This window comes from Myxocyprinus asiaticus, chromosome 5, assembly GCF_019703515.2.
Source record: "Myxocyprinus asiaticus isolate MX2 ecotype Aquarium Trade chromosome 5, UBuf_Myxa_2, whole genome shotgun sequence".
NCBI classification, from domain to species: domain Eukaryota; kingdom Metazoa; phylum Chordata; class Actinopteri; order Cypriniformes; family Catostomidae; genus Myxocyprinus; species Myxocyprinus asiaticus.
Window position 1 is genome coordinate 35,798,529 of NC_059348.1, and position 23,232 is coordinate 35,821,760.

The 23,232-nt window shown below is 35.6% G+C and overlaps 1 protein-coding gene across 1 annotated transcript; it reads left to right on the plus strand.

The window, feature by feature from the left end:
- Positions 1-19,506: 19,506 nt before the first annotated feature.
- On the plus strand, positions 19,507-21,871 carry LOC127441598 (Krueppel-like factor 4). The gene is made up of 3 exons (XM_051699193.1): positions 19,507-19,674; positions 19,903-20,884; positions 20,992-21,871. The coding sequence occupies exons 1-3, from the start codon at positions 19,588-19,590 to the stop codon at positions 21,165-21,167; spliced, it is 1,245 nt and encodes a 414-aa protein (XP_051555153.1). The 5' UTR covers positions 19,507-19,587; the 3' UTR covers positions 21,168-21,871.
- Positions 21,872-23,232: the final 1,361 nt, after the last annotated feature.

The window sequence follows — 23,232 nt, forward strand, 5'->3', positions numbered from 1 at the left end:
ATAATAGAGATTAATTTGTTTATAGAATACTTAAACAAATGTGTTTGAAATTAACAGGAAATGGGTTTTTTTCTGAAGTATTTATTTTGAGTAAGCATCATCTTAATTTGTCACTCAAAAAAGCATCTTGCTGTCTCAAAATCATTTGCATTAGTTGACAAACATTTTCACTATGACTATTGCCGCTATATCTACATGATATGACATTAAACCCCCTATGGGCCTTTTACCCCAAATGTGGGGTAAAAGGCTCCCTCACCACCATTTTTAAAAAACTGAATTTTAATCAAATCAGCTTTCTGTTATTATTTCTTTTCACAAAAGTATGTTGCTCTATCAGTATTCAATATATATATATATATATATCTTGATTCATTCTGTGACCAGAAAAAGATAAATTTCCTTAAGGGGTGCCTTTAGCCCTGTTGTACTCTACAGGTTATTGACATATATAAGTCATTTGTTTTGTATTAATACATATGGAATGAAGAACAAAATTTGTTCACAGATTTTTGGTTAAAATAAAGTGTTGGATTGGAGTCTAGCTAAAATTTGATGCTGTACTGTATCGATTTGACATTCTGTTTGTTGCTGGGTTCGTCTCTATGCGAACAAAAGTCGTACCTTTTTGTGTGAGCCAAGTCGTATGATATAGTACGAGTTGTCAAGAGACTATGTTGAATTGTTAACCCTGTGTGGCTTATCCTGACAGTGGAGGAATGAAATGAGCGAGGATACAGTAGTCAATCAAGACTAATAACCAATGTATCCAATGTAAATCATTGTAAAAAACACTGGACCTTAACACTTAGATTTCTAATCTTAAACCATGACCTGCACTGCACATAAATAACTAATATTGGGATTATAGTCATGCTGGTTAGCCAGAGGGGAACTGGACCCCACAGTGAGCCTGGTTTCTCCCAAGGTTATTTTTCTCTGTTAACCAACATCTTATGGAGTTTTGTGTTCCTTGCTCACAGGGGTTCTAAATACAATTATTATTTAATTATTACATTTTTATACACAATTTACAATCATATTTAATCAAACTACACAATGATCACTCTAAGACTTTATAGATATTACAGTTTCATTTTTTTGTTAATGCATGATTTTCTGTAAAGCTGCTTTGAAAATATGTGTGTTGTGAAACACGCTAGACAAATAAAAATGACTTGACTTGTATCCTGGTGCAAACTGCCATTTCTTTAAGATCCCTCTAAAGACCAGAGGCTGTGGGAGCAGGTAACAGGGCTCCATAGACAGGGAGTGTGGGTGTCGCAATGGCATAGCCCTTGGATTTTCTCACAGTGAGATAAATCATCCTCGCCTGGTTATCCTGCTTCATACCCCTGAGGCATCGTTAATCGCACCCCCCTCCTCCTACTCGCTCTTAGCCAGGCCGCCGCAGATCCGTTTACCCCTCCAACAGCAGTTACAAAACAGGCCTCTGAAAGGAAAGGACTTGCATTACAGTTTCTGTGCGCATGCTTTTGCTCTTTTTAATTACCTTTTGTAGGATGCACTATATGGTTTCAGGCACCTGGGAGACCTTCATATAGAAAAATGGCAGTTTTTGCCTCCAGGCACTGGCAAGACTAACAGTCTGTACTGCCGAAGGTCCTCCAGGGATGGAGAAGAGTCTTCTAGCAGCCTTTTGCTTCCCGCCACTGGATACTGGCTGCCAACTGCAGGGTTAAGGCGGGATGTATCCATACAACATGGAGCAGAGTGTAATTCTAGATTTTGGATGTAATATCAGTCCAAATGCTACAGAGTGTCATCACATTTGCAGAGGGACACCTTTTCAGTTATGCTAATGTTCTTCTCTGACTGCCTTTGCACGCAATGCAGATCATTGTGAACCTACTTGAGAAGGTTTAACAAGGAAGAGTTTAGCAAGTCTATTGCTTCACTAAACAATTTACATAACCTTTATTTGTACAAGTCTACCAGAAAAAAAAGTTACTTTAGATGTTCCATGTCATTTTCTTCTAATTATAGCTAGTTTAAAACAGGACAAAAACTGCAACTGATAGAAAAGACTTTGTCTATCCTTAGAAAGTGCCTCATGGAAAAAGCCTTCATGTAATACAACTCACAATCTGTGACAACATGTATTTACAAAAAATTAATGCATTTAAACTTAAACCGATTAAGCTAATACATGCACTTAAGATATAAATTTGCTGTTGCTATACTTATCAAATGTGTGGAAACTATATAAAGTGTCCTATAATCTGTGTGACACTGCAGAAAGATAGACTCTTGAATATACTGTACGTTCACAGATGACACAGTGTTGAATAGTTTTAAAACATGAGATTAGTAGCTTTATTGAAATGAATGATAAAACAGCAGTACTGCGAACAACTATTTGCATGACATGATGATGACTGCTTGGATAAGACTTGTCTGAACACTTGAAAGCTGATGATAAGATCACAGACTCATTGGTACAGAATGAGTCAACAATTCTAAGAAAGACATAAATAATCAGTAAACAGACAACTTTAATGACGTTGGATTGTTTTAGAATGATTTGGACCTTCATTATGCTGCAACTGTCAGATAAAACTAAATGAATTTCTAACATGCAGTTTGGGTAAGAATCAGCAGGGAGCTAGCGACATAATATTTTATCGATATCTGGGTTGTGATACAATAATTTTGCGATTATGATTAGTGTATTGCGATTCAAAGCTGTGACATATTGCAATATTTTTTTCTTGTTTTTCATTCATCTTCAGAGGACTTCGATGCTTTGTACAACAAGTGCTGAACCATCTGCTTTACTTTATCCTAGAGCTAAGAACAAAAACGACATGAGGAAATACGCTTACCTTGAATCCAGGGTGTTTATCATTACACAAAAACCTTTGAAGTCGAGCTGTACAAGTATGCCGTCTTTTCACACACTTGCTCAGTCTCTTTTTTTCTCCTAAAATATTGTAGTGAAAAATGTGACAGAAAGATAAATTCTTGGTGTTAGAATATCAATACAGTATAGTGAGGCAAAATATTGTGATACTTTCTAAACAAAATACTTTCTTTCTACCTGGTTGTCCTTATTTGCTCCAGACATCTTCTTTTCCACCAAAAGGATGCAATCAAGATTCCCAAATATTTAAAGTCTACTTACATTTCCAGTCTTGTTTCTGTGACAAATGTACATATGGGCCAATTACCATATGTACACATACATGCAATGTTTATTAAGATCCGTCATCCTCCTCACAGGATGTTTGCTATGTTGGGCAGGATGCCAACATGTGCCACATTTGAAAAAAAAAAAAAAAAAAAGAGAGGAAGAAAAAAAGAAAACATTTATTTTTGCCAGTGGCTGTGAACATTTGCGATTGGGGCCTTTATCTCAACCTGCAGCAGTAATAGTGTAATTAGTTGTTGGTTTTCTCTTCATGTGGTCCTGGCCGATCTTTATCGCAGGCGCCATTTCGAGGACCTGTGGAAAATGGCGATATGCAGTAAGCTGGTCCGGTCAAGCTGTGTGGTCTGTGATATGAACTGGCATGCTGTTGCTGCTGGTTTGTTTGTTTAAGAAGTTGCTTGAGATCCCGATTGTGTCATATGCCTGTCACAACTCATTTGAAACACACTAGGGACCTGAAGGGGCAAGTCAGACATGGCTCCTACTCCAGTGGCTGTCTGTGCCAAGGAGACAACAGCCTATGCTTTCCCATGATCAAAGGGTCACAGATAGCTTCTAAATAAAAACACAGTTTTGGTTCAGGATTTACAGATTTGAGAAAGTTTTCCCAAAAATGAACAGTACAGTACTTGCCCTCATGTCTTTCCAAACCCATATGACTTCCATGAAACACAGTTTAGAAGTTCTGATTCATGTGTTATGATCTTTTCCATACAATGAAAGTAGATGGGGACCAGGGGCTGTCAAGCTCCAAAAAGGATCATGAAAGCAGTAGTCTATACCAAATCAAATCAAATCACTTTATTGTCATTCAACCAATATACACAAGTGCAACAGTGGGTGAAAGTCTTAGGTGCAGTTCTGGCAACATAGCAGTCATGACAGTGATGAGACATATACCAATTTACAATAAACATCAGATTTACACAACACAATTGACATGTCTAATATACACATAATTACTCAACACAATATACTAATAGTAATATACAATGTACAGTATACAATACACACAATATAGAATACGCATACACACAATATAGAATACAATGTATACAATAAAAATAGTATATATAAAATGTACAGTAGGTTGTATTGTGCTGTATTGACATTCAGGCTGTCGGTTGACAGTGTGTTGTTAAGAGAGAATATAATACCAATTGATCCCCAATATGTGCGTAAGCAGGTTGCGGGGGTACGCAATTTATTTATTTATTAATTGTTTTGCTTTGTTTAACTAATAAAACAAAATGTATAACTGACAATAAAAATATAGGTTTTAAGATAAATCACTATCATCATTTGAATAATTTTGATATTGATTCTTAAAATCCCAAGACTGATTCACTCTCACTATGTGCTCAGCTCAACCAAAACAAATGCTGAACTCTGGCTTTCTTAAAGAGATAGTGCTCTTTTAGCACTTGTTCTACTTACATATAAATGTAAGTACTTTTAAATGTGCATGTAAACAATAAACATATATATTCATAAATATATATATACAACATAAATATAAATAATATACAGTATAAAACAGCATTTACCACAAACATCACTTATCCATTTTATTTTTCATCATTTTGGTAATTGAAAGCATCTTTTGTATTACAGTTTAAAGGAATAACAGCAGGGATCGACATTAATGCTTGTTCACTTGTCCGGGACAAGTGAAGTTTTGAAGGTGCAACTGAAAAGGAATTGTACAAATTTCATATTCTTATTCTGCTGTTGAAAAAAAATCTAGATCGCGTAATTTTATATTTAGCTTGTGATCTAGTAATAGCTGCGCTATGTGTGTGCTGACAGGCAGCTTATATGTGTGCGCTGAACATGCAAGTGTGCTCTGAGAACTCTCGTGGTAATGCGGATATGCGCCTGAATGGTCAAATACATTTCAAAATTCTGCCAAATTAGTCACCTAATTTGACACTGCTCTTGGCTGGAGAATTTTAGTAGCTTTAAAAAAGTATTAATGTATTATAATCATACAGGGAAGACCAGTGATAGTTGTATGTTGTATTTCATTCTGAATGTTTACTCGAATACTTGGTACTGCTGTTAAAAACTTTTAAAGCTGTTTAAAAAGGCACTGTTTTCTTAATTTGTAGTTTTATTGTTATTTTACCTCTGACCGTTTAGTCTGCTAGTCTTGAATAATTACTTGAGAAATTGAAGCAGTTCTTACATAATTAACAAATTAGTAAGTGCTATTATTTGTTGTGGTACTGAAGCTGGTATCGAGAATCATCAAATTACATGGCAGATCTTGCCGCAATAACATGATGAAAAAGTAGATCTCATTCCATAGAACTGTGAGCTTCCCCACTGTAAATGATGGCGATGGAGGCTTTTCTTTATTTGACTACTGTAAGTAACATAATATAACTACCAGATGACAATAGCCTCCTCCCCAACCCAGCACAGTTTACATTTCTGTCACAGAGATTTGAGTTGATTGCATATGGATACTGTTAGATAAGGTTGTAATTTTAGGAAACATGCAACAGAAACTTTGACATGTTACTTGAGTATGCAACTGTTACTTAAATGCCCTTTTTTCTTTCCAGACATGTAACCTTTTTACTCAGAAAAGTGAATGACCAGTTTACTTGTCCCAAATACAAGCACGTGACAATTCTTAGTGTCAAGCCCTGAACAGGTTCCTTTTGTGACTGTCTGTTGCTCAGTCCATCACCAGCTTGAGCATATTGTTCTGTTAAGGTTTGATCAGCTGTAATCACTTTATTACAGACAAGAGTGACCAAAGGCGGGTTGTGATAGTGACCTAGCTCTAACGGAAACACAAGAGGGGACAGAGAGATAACAGCTCATACGCCTCTGAACTCTGCTAGTAGATGTGTGAAATGTGCTCTCTCCTTTCTCAGAATGAGCTGAAATACATGGCACCCTAAAATGTTGAGAAAGCTTAATCTGGTTTTCTGGAACTGGAAACCCTGCTGACCATGTGGTGAGGAGAGCAGATGCTCGGACAGCACCACAAATGTGGTCACTTGATTGTAACAGTTTTACCTGATCCAAAAGACTCAAACGACTGGACAATAAGAGAGCAAACCTACTGTATTTAAGTAAAGTCAATTTTATTTGCTATCAAGTTAATATTATTATATCTGCCATTACTTTTCTTTATTACCATTTCAGGCCTAAGGACTGAGAGAATTCTAGCACAATGCACACAAAACAGTGGTGCTTTTCCTTCTTGGGGTTTTGTTGGAAGGTGACTGTTTTACAAATCACCTCTAACTGCATAGTTAATGCTCATTGCAGTTGAAATCATGCTATACTGACATTTGAGATTAGACCCCTAGAGGTAAATTCAGAATATTATTAACTAAATAACTGTTCTTGTGCCTTCTGATCATCTATGATTTACAAGCTCCACTACTGATCTAACCAAGGGCTAAACTTCTCCTTCCTTGTTATTTAAAGACCTAAGGCTTGTGAAATGCTGTTATCTGACTGTTGAAGAAGCACTGAGACAAGAACCAGCCCAGATACTCTTATCTCTAATGAACCCATTACTCTCATATCCTGGGTAAAATAAACTTCTGGGATGTAGTATAGTATTATCACATTATAGACACGTGACACTAACCTGTGTTATTTTTTTAGCTATGTGAGTCAGTTAAATCCTTTGTATTTGTGACGTTTCATTTTTTATCTTTTTTATTTTTATTTTTTTTTCAGTTTCATTGTGACAGTCATCTGCAATGTTATTACTCAAGTTGAAGATCTCAGTTGTCCTCAGTGGACACTTTTGCTTTTTATATTTGTGCGTGTCACTCTGTAATTATCTCAACCCCCTGGCCTGGTCACAATTCTAAACAACACAGTTTAAAAGGGTTTAATGCAACATTTTAGTCATGCAGGTTTTTTTTATTTATTTATTTTTTATGTTGTGACAAACTGATATAATATCTCTTCCAATTTACAAATTCGTCACCCATTCTGAAAATTACACTCTTGTTTACAAAAGCTTACTATTATAAGTATCATCCTGACATTTTAAAACTTCTTGAAAATAGATCTTCCTTGTTCGTCTTCAGTCACATGTTTTAAACACATGCAATGGTCTATAATATCACACTACCACTTTTTCTTTTTTCTTTCTGCCTTTACCCTTCGCTGCACTGACAGAAGATCTCTTTAGGCAATAAAGGGTGGATCAATTTGAGAGTCTGCCACGTGAGAGGGCACACCGCCAAGTTAGATTCCTGCCCACAGGAACATATACTCACCAGACAAATTGAAAGTAGATTATTGTTGGTGTGGCTCCTGGCTGACCTGGCATTAGTCCATGTCAGGAATTCCTAAGATGTGTGTGCCAGGAAGACCACCCTTTACCCCTTTGCATAATAATCCTGCTTTGTTGAGTTTTTTTCTGCTCATTGTAGTCTCATCCTGCTTATCCTTCTTGGCTGTACTGAGATCAGCACAAGGAAAAGTGTAGTTGACTAGTGCCATGCAGAAACTCTCATTTGAGGTGTTGAGTAAAGTTGTTTAGAATTTGCACAATTACTGTTGTTCCTTAGGTTTCGGTGCTGCTTTAGAAGGGATATTTTGCCAGTTATTTGCATTTGAATAGAGAATGAAGATTATATCTGCTATGAATTTTCTTCATTACCATTTCAGACCTTGGGACTAACATAACATGCACATTTAAGGAACCCATACCTAGGGCATGCAGTCACACAAATCGTACTAAAACCTAGGACAAACAATGTCAGTCAAGACTTACTATACTATAATAATAATAATAATAAATTCAAATTCGGGCACTTTCATGTCCCAGAGGAATTCAATAAAATTAAAATTGTTAAAATTTTAAAATACAATTCGTAACATATTAAAAAAATATTAGTGAAACAGAGTGAAATATAAAGCATTTAATATTTATTTTGTGAAAAATATTTCTAGCAATTTTTCAAAAATTATGACTAACCCACATATGTGACGTCATTTCCACCACACTGATTTTGTCCATGATATTTTTTCCCCCCAAAATAAGTGTATTTGTTTATCAAGTCAACAAAGGTGTCTGTTAAGGAAAAGCTCGAGATGAAAAATGAGAAAAGTGATGTTTGAAGAAAACAGAGAAATTTCAAGGTAAATATCACTTGTATTTTCTTACCATAAACCTGTAATTTGACCAAATCATGCAAAAAGTGTAACAATATTATTTATTTGTTTGTATTTAGGTTACATAAAATGTTCGCTGTGAAATTAGCCTTAACAAGACCAGGAGTTTGCCATTTCAAATACATTAAATATGTAATTCCCATCAATGTCATTTTCACTGCAGAAACCCAATACAGAATTTGAGAAGTGGTGGTGGAAAGGATACTATGGGAACTTCCATGACTTTCAGAAAAAAATGACAGAAATTACTTATATATACTGTTATACATGTACATACACTGATGGCCATTAGACAAATAACAAAAAGAATGTGGTGAGAGTGTGAAAAATGTTGTAACTAGACTTTACTTTCTAGAACTCCACAGTGCTAAAAGAGCTAGAAGTTGAAGTAATAACAACCACTACAACATAAAAAAAATATATACATGTATATTTTTTAAAGGAAAATACAATAAAAAATAAAAAAAACAATAAAAATGCCAATAATTCAGGAGTATAAAAACTAAAATTATATCATACACAAAATATATAACAAAAAGGATAGAGTAGGGAAGTGTAAAAAAATAAAATAAATCAATAGTCAAAAATAATAAAAATTTAAAAAAATCCATTAGTGTGTCTGACTCTGAGCAAGTGTGCATGTGAGCAAATTAGATCAGCCCCAGTCCTGTCCAGTCAGGTGTGAACGGGCCTGCGGTGAGTGTGAACCAACCGTTAGGCTCCCTGGAGTCTCTCAGGGTTATTAGCAGCTCAAAGACCTGACTGCTGACAGCCACTGCCGGACTAGTTACACCTGTTTAAGCCAGAAAACACCCAGGACTGCTCAGAAGACTGGATAACTGTGAGCATAGGTTTTTTCTGAACGCCTGGCTTGATTTTCCTCAATTGCATGAGAAAGTATACTGAAATAGAAAAATGCATTTGCATAAAAAAAGGAAACAGATGGAGGCAAAATAAAAGTGCATATACAAAATTAAATGTTTACCAACATCAAAAGAGGTTTGACTTGGTCAATGTTGTTAACTATACTTGCATTTTTGTAATAAGGTCATTTTTAGTGCAGAATAAGGTTGGTTTGATTGCGTGGAGAGGATTTTAATATCATGTTTCATGTAAATTACATTGTGTAGAGTTGAATGCTCATCATGATTGATTCTGTGAGTCTGAGCATGCTGCTCACAGCATGGAGCTTCATTTCAGTGCTATTCACCAGTGGTGATCGTTAGTTTTCATGTAAGTCCAGCCCAGGACTAAACTAAACCAAAGTGTTAAAATCCCATAGCAACTATTTGCTTCAAATATTTGGCTGTGAAATACGTTACTGGAGATGCTCTTATCAGCCAGAAAATGATAAATTAGCTCTACTTAATTAACCTGGTAATTCTGATTAATATCTCCTTAATCTCATTAAGTGCTTATCGGCACGAATGATGATGTTCGTAGTCTGATCCCACAAATCATTTGCGAGGAAATCTCCATTGTAAACAAAGGAGGAATTAATTAATGTGGCCTCATGCTGGTGGCTTGATTGTTTTAGTACAGAATGCTTAATTGGTGTAAAGATGCTTAAACATGACAAATTTATACGCAGTTCTTATGCCAAACTTGTGTGCACAGAGGCATTTAAATGTTAAAATGAGATCTTCAGGTTTAGCTAATGAACACTCTGTTCGATAATTACCTTTAGAGAGAGGTCACTCATTGCTAATGGATTCACACTTCAAACTGATGAATACTGGTTGCAAAACATGGGTTCTTTCTATCTCTCAACAAACCTCCAGGGTGCTAACTGATAAAGCCTGCTTCAGCTGTCCCAGTTGGGTCACCTTACCGAGACTGTGCCATACACATTGTGCAGGAAACTCAAGTAGTGTTTCTCACAATAGCAGGTCCATTTCATACATGAACTATGTCTTCTGTTGTGCTCATTTTGGGTTGAAAGCCTGCAGGTAGGTACTGACGCAATGTTTTGGTTACACAATACACAACATTGTTTTCTTTAGCAAAGGATATTATGTGTAATGCTACGGCTTGTTGAGGCCAACTTGTCACAATATGAGAAAATGTTAGGGCTGTAATCACGCAGCTGATCGATATCTGACACTGATATGCCCACTGAAATATTGCATTTATTTACTTTGTGCATGGACTGTGGTTGTCTTGTTGTGCTGTAATCAGAGTGTTTACCAAAGATAGTTCATGATTTGCTGCCAAGCATTTCCAAAGATTCACATATTTGCGTTCATTTTACGTAAATGGATGAATGGATAAAGAGAGGGCAATGACAATGGCAGAGCTCAGGTCTGTCAGATGTGAAAGGCATCACCCAGATAGGTGAGCTCATAGCATGGGTTTCCCTCCAATATTTTTTCCACATTCTTTACAGCAGAAGTCACCCCTGATTAATGAAAACAAGACCCACAGTCTGCAGGTGGAAAAAGGCTGTCATTTCAATGGCAGGTGTTATTTCTTTAAGCCGCAGTGAGTTTTTTTCATTTAATTCAGATAAAAACTGTGTCAGAACTACTGCAGCTTAACAAAACAAGACTCAAATGTAAAAAGACACATAATCCAACAACATTTACCAATTGTTAGATGGAATGTATGATGACAATAGTTGTTTTCCGTCTAAAAATGTTTTTGCTGGTTGAATTCCAGATTTGCTGTTAAACCAACACACTGATATAATTTGTATCCTAGTTGTTCAGTTTCCCAGGGGGAAAAAATCAGGGATAACTAGCTTATATCAGAGAATCCAACATAACAAAAGCTGGTAAATAATGTGGAAAATACACAGGTAACGATGTTTACATGCATTGCACATACAGGTAATGGGCAAAAAAATCAGCCTGTGTTCTTAAATCATTTATGATGTTTTCAGCCTAAGCATATTCAGTATAAGCTTGTGAATCTTTGACCCAAAACATATTTTGAGTTTTATGCAGTAGAAACATAATAATTACAGTATATCATTAGAAAGTTGAGATTTATTTATTTGTATTATTTTTGTTTTATTTTAATTTTTTTGCATAGTGCACAAAATGTGTTTTTGGGTCAAAGTGACTCAGAATGATGGAATATGTCACATTCTTTCTTGTCATTCACTTAGTGGTTCTGGTGACTAAGTAACTGGTGATCCTTATTTCACAGAGTTCTGGTTGTGAAAAATAAATGTGACATTGGAGTGTAAATAATTACTCTTCTTCAGAGCATCACCTTTGTCTGGCATCTGTATGGACAGGGGTTTATGGAATGGCTTTTCTTGTGGACTTTTGACCCCAAACACATGCAGTCTTGTGTCCCCAGACAAGAGTTGCTCCAAAGCAGGCAGAGGCAATTACACTTGGAGACAAAGGGGCCTCCAGGGGAGATGAGAGACATGGAGCAGACTTTACATTAGATAGCATTTGGTGTTGATGTATATATAGACTGAGACCACCATTGAAAATGCTTTGATTTAGCATTTTTCTAATTTATTAATAATAATAATAATAATAATAATAATAATAATAATATACAGTTGAAGTCAGAAGTTTACATATACTTAGGTTGAAGTAATGAAAACTAATTTTTTAGCCACTTCACAGATTAGCAAACTAATGTTTTGGCAAGTCGTTTAGGACATCTACTTTGTGCATGACACAAGTAATTTTTCCAACAGTTGTTGACAGACAGATTGTTTCACAATTCCAGTGGGTCAGAAGTTTACATACACTAAGTTAACTGTGCCTTTAAGCAGCTTGGAAAAATCCAGAAAATGATGTCAAGCCTTTAGGCAATTAGCCAGTTAGCTTCTGATAGGCTAATTGGAGTCAGTTGGAGGTGTACCTGTGGACTTCCACAAGTCTGCTTCATCCTTGGAAGCAATTTCCAAATGCCTGAAGGTACCACATTCATCTATACAAACAATAGTACACAAGTATGAACACCATGGGACCACACAGCCATCATACCGCTCAGGAAGAAGATGCATTCTGTCTCCCAGAGATGAACGTAGTTTGGTGTGAAAAGTGCAAATCAATCCCAGAACAACAGCAAAGGACCTTGTGAAGATGCTGGAGGAAACAAGTGGACAAGTATCTGTATCCACAGTAAAACGAGTCCTATATCAACATAACCTGAAAAGCTGCTCAGCAACGAAGAAGCCACTGCTCCAAATCTGACATAAAAAAGTCAGACTAGAGTTTGCAAGTGCACATGGGAACAAAGATCTTTTTGGAGAAATGTCTTCTGGTAACAAAAATTTTACTGTTTGGCCATAATGACCATTGTTATGTTTGGAGGAAAAAGGGTGAGGCTCGCAAGCCGAAGAACACTATTCCAACCGTGAAGCATGGGGGTGGCAGCATCATGTTGTGGGGGTGCTTTGCTGCAGGAGGAACTGGTGCACTTCACAAAACAGATGGCATCATGAGGAAGGAAAATTATGTGGATTATATTGAAGCAAAATCTCAAGACATCAGCCAGGAAGTTAAAGCTTGTCGCAAATGGGTCTACCAAATGGACAATGACCCCAAGCATACCTCCAAAGTTGTGACAAAATGGCTTAAGGGCAACAAAGTCACGGTATTGGAGTGGCCATCACAAAGCCCTGACCTCAATCCAATAGAAAATTTGTGGACAGAACTGAAAGAGTGTGTGCAAGCAAGGAGGCCTACAAACCTGACTCAGTTACACCAGTTCTGTCTGGAGGAATACTAACAAAGTGTATGTAAACTTCTTACCCACTGAGAATGTGATGAAAGAAATAAAAGCTGAAATAAATCATTCTCTCTACTATTATTCTGACATTTCACATTCTTAAAATAAAGTAGTGATCCTAACTGACCTAAGACAGGGAATGTTTTCTACTGTTAAATGTCAGGAATTGTGAAAAAATGAGAGTAAAGGTATTTGGCTAAGGTGTATGTAAACTTCTGCCTTCAACTGTATATATATATATATCTAACAGCCTAAATCATCAGCATAGCAATCTGAGTGAGAAGTTTCAATATGGTCTCAGACTATTAGACCCCAATGTGTATTTCTGATGTGTTGCATTAGTGCCCTGTGGTAAAAAGATTTTCTTGTAAATTTTAACTGATTATTACAAAAGGAAATTTTTGCGTACATTGAAGATGTTCTTTTCTTATTGCTACCAGTGTTGGATAAGTTACTCAAAAAGTAATCAACAAATTACTGACTATGTCTCAACAATTTTAATCAGATTACTGATTACTTCATTGAAAAGTAATCACGTTACTAATTAATTCACATTTTTAGCTATTTTCTAAAATGCTTTCCACAACAACAAAAAATTCCACTTAACAAATTCCAAATGTCTATATTTCCTCTTTCATTTTCGCTCGCACACCCTTCAGCTGTCACAGAAATGCAAAAAGAAGTACATATGAACATACAAATTCATATTTTATATGTATAATACATCAATATTATTTTTTAAATGTGTAAAACAAGTAATGTGCTTAAAAGGAATTAGCTTAATTGAAAGTCTGTACATTACATTATTACATTGTAACTGTACTCTGATTACAAGTATTTAAAATGTAATGTATTAAACTACTTTTTGACTAAAAGTAATTAGATTACTGTTATGAATTATTTTATTATAAATTATAATTTTATTATCAGATTACACCCAACACTGATTGCCACAGTACAAAAACATTTTTCCCAGATAACACAGATATTAATAAAATGTGTACCTTGAATACACTGTAATAAAACATTTAACAAATATGCATCCATAAGCATATCTTTTAATTATGTAAATTTTTAGATGTCAGACAGTTTTCAACAGGACAACAATTTTTTTCAACAGGAAAAGGAACAAACACTGATCACAATTTTTCCTTTTCTTTTTCCATGATTATCCATATCCCTGACCCATCCCCTTGGCAGACCATGTGCTGTTTGATAAATTAGCAAAGGTATAGTTTCTGTGGTCCTTTTTCAGATCATGCATAGGGGAGTATTTATGTTAGACAGCAGTGGGTTTCCCCTCGTGCTTGTGTGATGAGGGATAATTACTATTGTGGAGATTCTAGATTAGATTGTAATTGAAATTCGAAGTACCTGAGTAAAAAGCCAGTAGAACAGGAAGACAAACAGAGGGAAAGGCGATTGAGGCCATCAGCCATAATACTGTGCATGCAGGGCCCATTACTGAGGAACTTTTGCATACGGCAACTCACTGTGCAGTTTGCAACTGCAACTATCTCTGCAACTATCTGCTGTGTATGGTTACACTGGACCCATGGCCATTTAGACCACCACTGTGGAGGTATAGGTTTTGTCCTCACCTGTACCTTGTCTTGTCTGAGATCTTGCAATGGGTCTTGAGTCTTTAGTATGGTCCAGTGGAAGTGAAAGGACTTGTCCTTTTGTTGTCCTTGTATACTAGACAAGCACAGAAAGATTGAGTGGAAGGCTCTGCTGGTGGTCGGTGCAGTGGACACAAATATTTGCTCCAATGTCCACACACATTTGTCTAGGTGGTTGAGTCAGTGAGGTATTTGTAATTACCTGCACTTAGACACCACAGAACAATGAAAGGGAAAGAATCAGATACTCTGTTTAAATTTATTCTATTTACATTTGTATTATTTTGTAATAAAATTCATCAGTGATTAGGATAAGACCTTGCCATAGAATTATAAGTAATGTTTTTATGTTACATGTTAATTTTCTAAGATCACTGTTGCATTTAACTTTGCTACTGTGTTGAAGACACCCTTTTGAATTGAACATGTATATACAGCTATAGCATAAGCAGAACAGATCCATAATGTTTTCGTGGAAAATATAATTGTGGGTGTGCAGTGACTGACTCAGCTATTTGTCACTATATTAACCAAATATTAAAAGAGAGAAAAAATATAAATGAGAAAGTATAACAGGAGATTTCTTTTTTAAATACAAGTGACTCAAGCCCTGTGTACCCTGAAGGGTGCTTCTTCTCAGCTTGTTTAAGGAGTTCTGCTACAACTTGCCTATCTACCATTAATACAAAGTGATAGATGGATCTTGCCAGTATAATTTCAGGCTTGAATCTGTTGGGTCAATGTTTGATTATCCATTCCTGTGTGAGAAAGTGCAGAAGTAGCCGCTGCTCTATCGAAAAATTAATACAACACTAATATCCTCCAGTCTCATTTACAAATATCAGTGTTATCAGTTCATGTCAACTGAAGATAAACTTCAATGCAGGATTTTTTTTTTTAACCATTACAATCACATACAAATGCATAGCCTACACTGTAAAAAAAAAATCCTGTTGTTTAAAAAAAAAAAGAAAAAAAAAAAACTGGCAGCTGTGGTTGCCAGAATAATAATGTTTTACAGTTTAAAACTGTTGTAATTTACATGACCACGATGGCACTGTAAAGACAAAAAATTCTATTACATTTACAGTAAAAAAAACAAATTAAATTTTTTTTAAAAAAAAACATCATAAACTTGATATTAAACTTCTGAACTGTAAAAAATCTGCTTTTTACTTTATAAGGTATTGTTAATCACCGTAAAAATTACAGAAGAGCACATGATGACATGAAGTTCACCAATAGTGGCTCTTCCAGGAGCAATGACCAATAAACATGTAGAGACAGTGTTGCACTCACACAAACACTAAACACCTTCAGGGTAAAACATGTGAAAAATAATGCAGTAAACATTAACTTAACTACATTAAATATAAAGCAGAACACCCCAATGTACGTAACTGATATTAAAAATAAGAAGAAAATATAATGAAATATGATGGGTCATGCAGGGAATTGTGGGAACGCCCGATTATTGTTTTTTACTGTAATTTTAACAATAATTTACTGTAAAAAGTACATGTATTCTCTTGTTAAGCATAATGCACATTTTTACCATTAATTATCATACATTTTACATCTAAAAATTTTAAATGTTTTTACAACATTTTATTGGAAAACTACTGTATTGTCTTAAAATATATTTAAACATTTTTACTGTATATTTTACAGTTAATATTCATGAATCAATTAACGTTTTATTTCTGTAGCACTTTTACAGTATTTTACCATTAAAATTACAGACATTTTTTACGGTGTACTACTGTATATATATGGATGTAAACAGACATGTGTAAACATTTGCTATGCACACACATATACACTTGACAAAGCTCACGTATCTTTCACAGGCCATAAGTGTGTAAGGGTGGAGACACTAGGATTGTGTTCCTTTCATAAAATCAACATTTTGCTTATCTAATCTCCTTAAAAAAAAAAAAAAGAAGGTCCAACAGAAAGGCTTGCATGCCTCTGACAGACTAAACGCTCCCTAATCTGCTGCTCTGTCTGTTATAAAGCAAGGTTTGTTTTACACAGTGTTCTAAAATGTTTCTTATAAAGACCAAATATACATGCAAGTGTTAGCATAGTTGCAGACTCAGAAAGCTTCAGTCCATTATGGCTGACAAGGATAATTATTGTTAAATATATCATTAAAAAAACATTTAAATATAAATGTTAACTGGCTGACACATGTTTTATCTTGTCACAGGTGTTGTTTATTATTGTTCTATATAACTATATATAACTATATATGTATTTTTCTATATTAAAATATTAAATGTGGAGTATATATTTAATCTAATATAATAATCTACAATAAATAAATATAAAAATATAAATTATTATGTGAGCTATGGCAAATAAACAGGCAAGTAAGATACTAAGTCATGCAAACACAACTCATATAGCCAAGGGCATAGATCTCATTTCAACTTGAGGAACAACAAACAGGAATTTTCTTCAGAATTGATATTGATATTTTAAAGAAAATATACTAAAGAGATGTTTGCCAATGTTATTGGTGAAATTGATGAGCAAGACAAGACTGTCAACACTGATATCCCTAGTGTTTAAATCAATCAATTAAATAAATGGTACACAGTGATACTCTCATATAGAGGAGTTTTAACATGTATTGCTATCTGAACTGCAAACTATACATTTACAATAACCTAATGGTGAAATTTCTCTTCATGAATAACATTGCAATATTTAATGTTAAACAATATACAGTATACTTTCTCAATGATGGTGGGATGTGTCCCCTTTAAATCCTAATGCTGACACCTTCATTCAAAAGTACTTTATTCTCTTAATAATATGTTGGCATGTAGACATGTCTGTTAATATGAAAAAAGGAGGTCATACTGCAGCTAAAAATTATTGTCAATTTTAGCAGACTCTTGAATCGGATAAATTGGTCACGCATGAAATAATTTATCTGGTCAAATTAGGCATCTTGTAAATATAGCTGAATGTCTCCAGGAAGATTGTGTCCTGTCTGCCAATCTGTAATCTCCTTAATTGTGTTTAGAAAACAACAAAGAAAAAAGAAACGAAATTTCCGTCCTTCGTTTCAAACATTAGGAGAAACATGACGGCTCTTAGAGCAGTACAACCAAATATATTTAAAATATAAAAATGTATGTTATCATGTAATATACCTCATTATACTCAAATGCACCCGGTTGTCCTAATAAATTATGATGATGATGATGATGATGATTATTAACAGCTTTGAGGCTACAAAATGTGAGTTTATAATTATTTCTGCGCTGAAACGATGCACTGAAATGTCTTGGACATTTCGCACGTCTGCGATTGCCTCAGTCATACATTTGAACGTTTAAAATAAACAGGCTTGTACTCTGCTCTGCTGGGGAAAATGACACCCTTTGTATTTCAGGAAATTCTGTCCACTGCCATTTCCACCTCTCTCCAGGCAATGCGAATGTACCGGAATCTGAACTGCGTAGAACGGATAAAAATAACTGGAGTATATAAACCGACAGAAAAAGATGGAGCTGATGAACAGAAACTTCCTGCGACATGCAAAGCAAAAAAAAAAAAAAAAAAAAAAAAAACAGCGAAACATTGCGCTCTTGCACTGAAAATATTAAACAAATAAAATAGCAGTTGGCTAGCAGTTTAGGCTATTCTACAAATGTGGTTACAGCACATATGCCGATAGAATTTAATGCTGCGTCCTGAAGGCATCAGGTGGAAGTATTTTAGTTAAAGCTGCCCACCTTGTCTGTAAACATGAGTCCGAGAGCATTAGGCCATTCATTTGCATTTTAATCAACTGAAAGAGGAGGTCTATTGACTCAGAGATCATGAAATAAAATGTACCTGCATTGTTTAACATTGAGATTATCATGTTGTTTCGATGGCTCCGAGATTTTCAAAGCTCGTTGTTCAAATGCTAATTAAGCAAGAGTTCGATCTGGATAAATTAATAGCCTACCTGTATCAGACACATAGCACTGGACAAATTTTAAAACGAATGAAGTGCCACGATTCGATGAAACTAATTTCAGCACTGGTTGTACTGTGGTTGTTTGTCTAAAACTTTTGGTTGCATACATTGTTGTCCCAACCTATATGTTTTAAATGGCAAATTATTAAAGCACCGAATATCTGTTTTCATCTTTTAACATTTTAATTAATCATTTTGAGCATTACATTTCACGGAAGGCTAGCTATTCACCACGTAGGTTAATTTTAATGTATAAATAAAAAGCAGATTATTTGATCAATATCAAAAGATCAAGATAATAATAATAATAATAAGAAGAAGAAATATAATAATGTTTAAGTGGTTCCCAATATATTTTTAAGAAGTCTTTCCGAGTAAGGGGTTTGTGGCGCCCCCTTCAGCAATCAAATTATAGAACTCGTATATTTTAAAAACTGGGAAATAAAAATAGCATAAATTATAAAGGGAGAACCACCTAAAACATTTATTGAATGACATATTCGATATGCCACTTTAATTGCTGGGGTAAATTTAGCAGATGTTAAAGCTGTAAAAGTTTGTTATTAAAAAAGGAACATTTACAATGAAAATAGCAGGTTTGGTGTGCGTGTGTGTGTTTATGTTTGATTCTCTATGCAAATGTAGTCTTTCTAATATTTTATACGGAGTCTCATGTAAAATCTAAGTTGTCTTTATTATTTAATGAAATAAGGAGTTGTGCTTAATTAAAGACAAAATAGTTGACTGTGCTATGGCAATGTTTGCATGTTGTCAAGGATAGCCAGAGCGAACATCTGATAGGCTACAACTACATGAGAACACGCCCACTCGGCATTCTGTCCCTCCTTAAAATGAGACAGGTAGATAGCCAGGCAATCGTATTAGAGACGCGTCCTCTGTCTCGGACTGAATAAGAGTGAACAGTTATTGAGTTCCCTAACATTTGCAACATGGCCCTTGCCGATGCGATGTTGCCTTCGATAAATACATTTTCAAGCATCCAGATTTTAGACGAAAAGCATGCTGAAATAGTTCAGGTGAGTTCAACTTTTCATTTCAATTGTAAGGTATATATGTGTGTAGCGCTTACACTATTTTAATGTTTTTTTTTTTTTTTTTTTTTTATTTATTTTTTTTTTGACAAAAAACATGTCACTGCCAAATGAAGCAATCTACCCCGAAATAAAAAATAAATAAATTAAAAAAAAAAAAAAAACATTTTTATTTATTTATTTATTTATTATTATTTTTTTTTATTTTTTCAGAACTGGAAAACTGACCCCACTAAAACCAGCTCACCAGGTGGGGACATGAGACCCCTCATCGAGGTGGAATTCAGCATTGTTGAATCGCCACCTTTGGCCAAAGACGAGGACGACCTTTCCAAATTTCTGGATCTTGAGTTTATTCTATCCAACTCTGTCACATCAGAGAATGACAACAACTCCGCGCAGCAGCCGCACGCCTATTCTTTACCCGAGTCACCCGAAAGCTGCAGTACTGTCTACGACAGCGATGGCTGTCTCCCGACGCCAAACGCCTATTGCGGCAACAACTTTAGCGCACCTCCTGGTCACAGTCTGGTGGCAGAGTTGTTCACCCCGGACATGAATTATCATAGCGACTCGTCGCAAGAATATAATTTAAAAGGACCTTTAGAAATGCTGGAGTACACCGAATTAAGGGCTCTAAACTCGCGAAACCCGGCACACTTATCCAATTCAAACCACGCGGGATACAAAATAAAAACTGAAAATCACGAGCAACCTTGCATGATGGTAAACGCCTACGTGGGACATTATTATGGACAAGAACCCCAACGCGTGCAGCATCAGGTTTATGGCCACCACAGTATGCAACAAGATGTGTCTAGGGACATGTTAGCGACGAAAGACTGCATCTTAACCGAGATGAACTCTCACCATCACATTAACATTGCACATCAACAACAGTTCATGAACAGCGCGCCCTTCCCACCGCAGTATGGCCAGCATCAACAGTATCACGGACATTACAGCGTGTTTAGCGAACCATTGCGAACAAATCACCCGGCAATGCCAGGTGTGATGTTGACCCCGCCATCTTCACCGCTCCTGGGATTGCTGAATCCAGAAGACAGCAAGCCCAAACGAGGGCGTCGCTCGTGGGCTCGAAAACGGACTGCAACGCACAGTTGCGAATTCCCCGGCTGTGGGAAAACGTACACAAAAAGTTCCCATTTGAAAGCCCACATGCGGACACACACAGGTAAGCGGTGGAGACTTTTGTTTTACTTGTTGCTTTTACTCAATTAAAGTAACACGATTCAGATTTCACTCAATAAATAAACGTTTTTCTCCCTGATCGGTTCACAGGCGAGAAACCTTACCACTGCAGTTGGGAAGGCTGTGGCTGGAAGTTCGCCAGGTCGGACGAGTTGACGCGTCACTACAGGAAACACACAGGACACAGGCCGTTTCAGTGCCACCTGTGCGAGAGAGCCTTCTCCCGCTCAGATCACCTGGCCCTGCACATGAAGAGGCATATGTAAAAAGAGACAGAGAGACTATATCTGTTTTAAACGACTAGAGGATTTTATATTTTTAGGACACATCCTATTTTTGGATAGCAGTTATATGTGAATAGATGTGTAATATCATTTGCTTTAACTTATGGCAGTATTTAATAGGAGATACACGTACAATTAGAGTGTAAATAATGTAGTACTTTCCCAGATGTATAAAAACAGGGCAGGACCCATGCTTGTATATATATATGTTTTTTTTTTTTTTTTTTTTAATCTCCATTTATACCTGCATTTGTATTCAGCCAGGGATTTTTCTTTTTTCATGGATTTGAAACAGAATTAAAAGCGTTGTCATTTTTTTGTACTCCAGCTTCATGTCTCATTTTGTGAAGTGTCTCATTTAAAATGCCGAGATATCACTTTGATTAAAGGCCTTAAATCAAGATACTAAGATGTAGCACGAATAATTTTTCCTCCACAAAATGGACTGAGGAAAAAACAATGGACAAAAGGGGACAGTATGAAAATAAATGAAAATGTAGTCAGAATTTACCCATCCCAGTGTTGTTTTAAACCCATGTGACTTTTTGTTTTTCTTAACACAAATGATGTCATTCAATTACAGGTGTGACCAGGGCCATAGCTAGTGGGGTGAAAGTTGGTAACGATTCTATGGGCCCACAGGTCCAGGGGGGCCTCACAGCAAATTCTAAACGTAATTCTTTTTTTTTTTTTTTTTTTTTTTTTTTAATAGGATAGAAAATATACAGTCAGGGGGCCCAGAATACCTTGCTACGGCCCTGATGGTGACCACCTCTTCAAACTTTAAAAGGACGCAAAAGTGTCATTCAGAAGACTAATAAATTATTGTATGCAACTCATGCCTTGTTTTGAAGGCGTACAATAATGTCTGTTGGGAAACAAACCAAAATTGAATGTATTGTTTAGTGAAAATCTTCAATGGCTAATAAGAATGATACTTTTGTGTCCTTTATGAAGCTTGAAGAGGTAGTCACCATAAACTGCCATTGTATGACAACACTGAGCACAATTGTTTTTTCAAACTTACTCCCTTTGTGGTAAGAAAAATAAGGAAAGTCATATGAGGTTATAACAACACAGGGGTGAGTAAACAATTACTGAATTTTCATTTTTGGGTGAACTATTACTTTAAGGTAATGTGCAGTTAAAATATCAATGGTAATTGAAACTAGAAGTGATTGTCAAATAAAGAAAAAAGTTTTGATGTGATCTGTAGGTCTACGCTCTACGTCGATTTAATTATCCAACTGAAAATGATAATTACAAATAGCTACCACAATCAGCCCACTTGTAGGATAGTTTTGTTACTGTCACTAATAAATCTACAAGTAATTAACTGTAATTATGTACATAATCATCGTCATCAGCAGCAACAATAATTATCATCACAAATATTGAGTTTAATAACTTTAGTTGTCCAAAACGAAATTCTCCCACATCTACGTCTACATTGATAAGCTACAGTAGCCCTTTGTCGCCCCCTCCTGTATAAAATAGGTATAGGAACTCATGGGTTCTTGGCAGAGGCAGACGTGACTTTTAGACTTTTAGAATTTTAGAAACAAAAACGCAATAGTTTACTAGATACATACGGGTTATCATTCGATAAACATGTTATTCATATGTGCAACAAACGTTATGGTTGAGTCAGCTGTCAGGAAATCAGAACAGCACCGTTATCACTGTTGTCCATGAAAAGTTCAATCGGTCTTTGGTCAGAGTTATGTTATTAATCTAATTATAATCTATTGTTTTAATCTAACAATCCCAATGGTAGAGCACACTGTAGCCTACTAACAGAGATGCTTGTAAGGTTGTAAATGTCAAAAATAAAATAAAAATTTGCTCTAAAATTGTCTCCTAACCCATCTCCAAAATCTCATCAAATTCATAAAGTTGCACCTTTGTAGACTTTCATTTAAACTACTCATTAAACCTAATGAGCAAGTGGTCCAAATATTGTACTCAGCATGCAGAACTTTTAACTTTTGTTGCCACCTGTACAGTAAAATAGAAATCGGTATGTGCTTTATACCAGTTCAAAGTA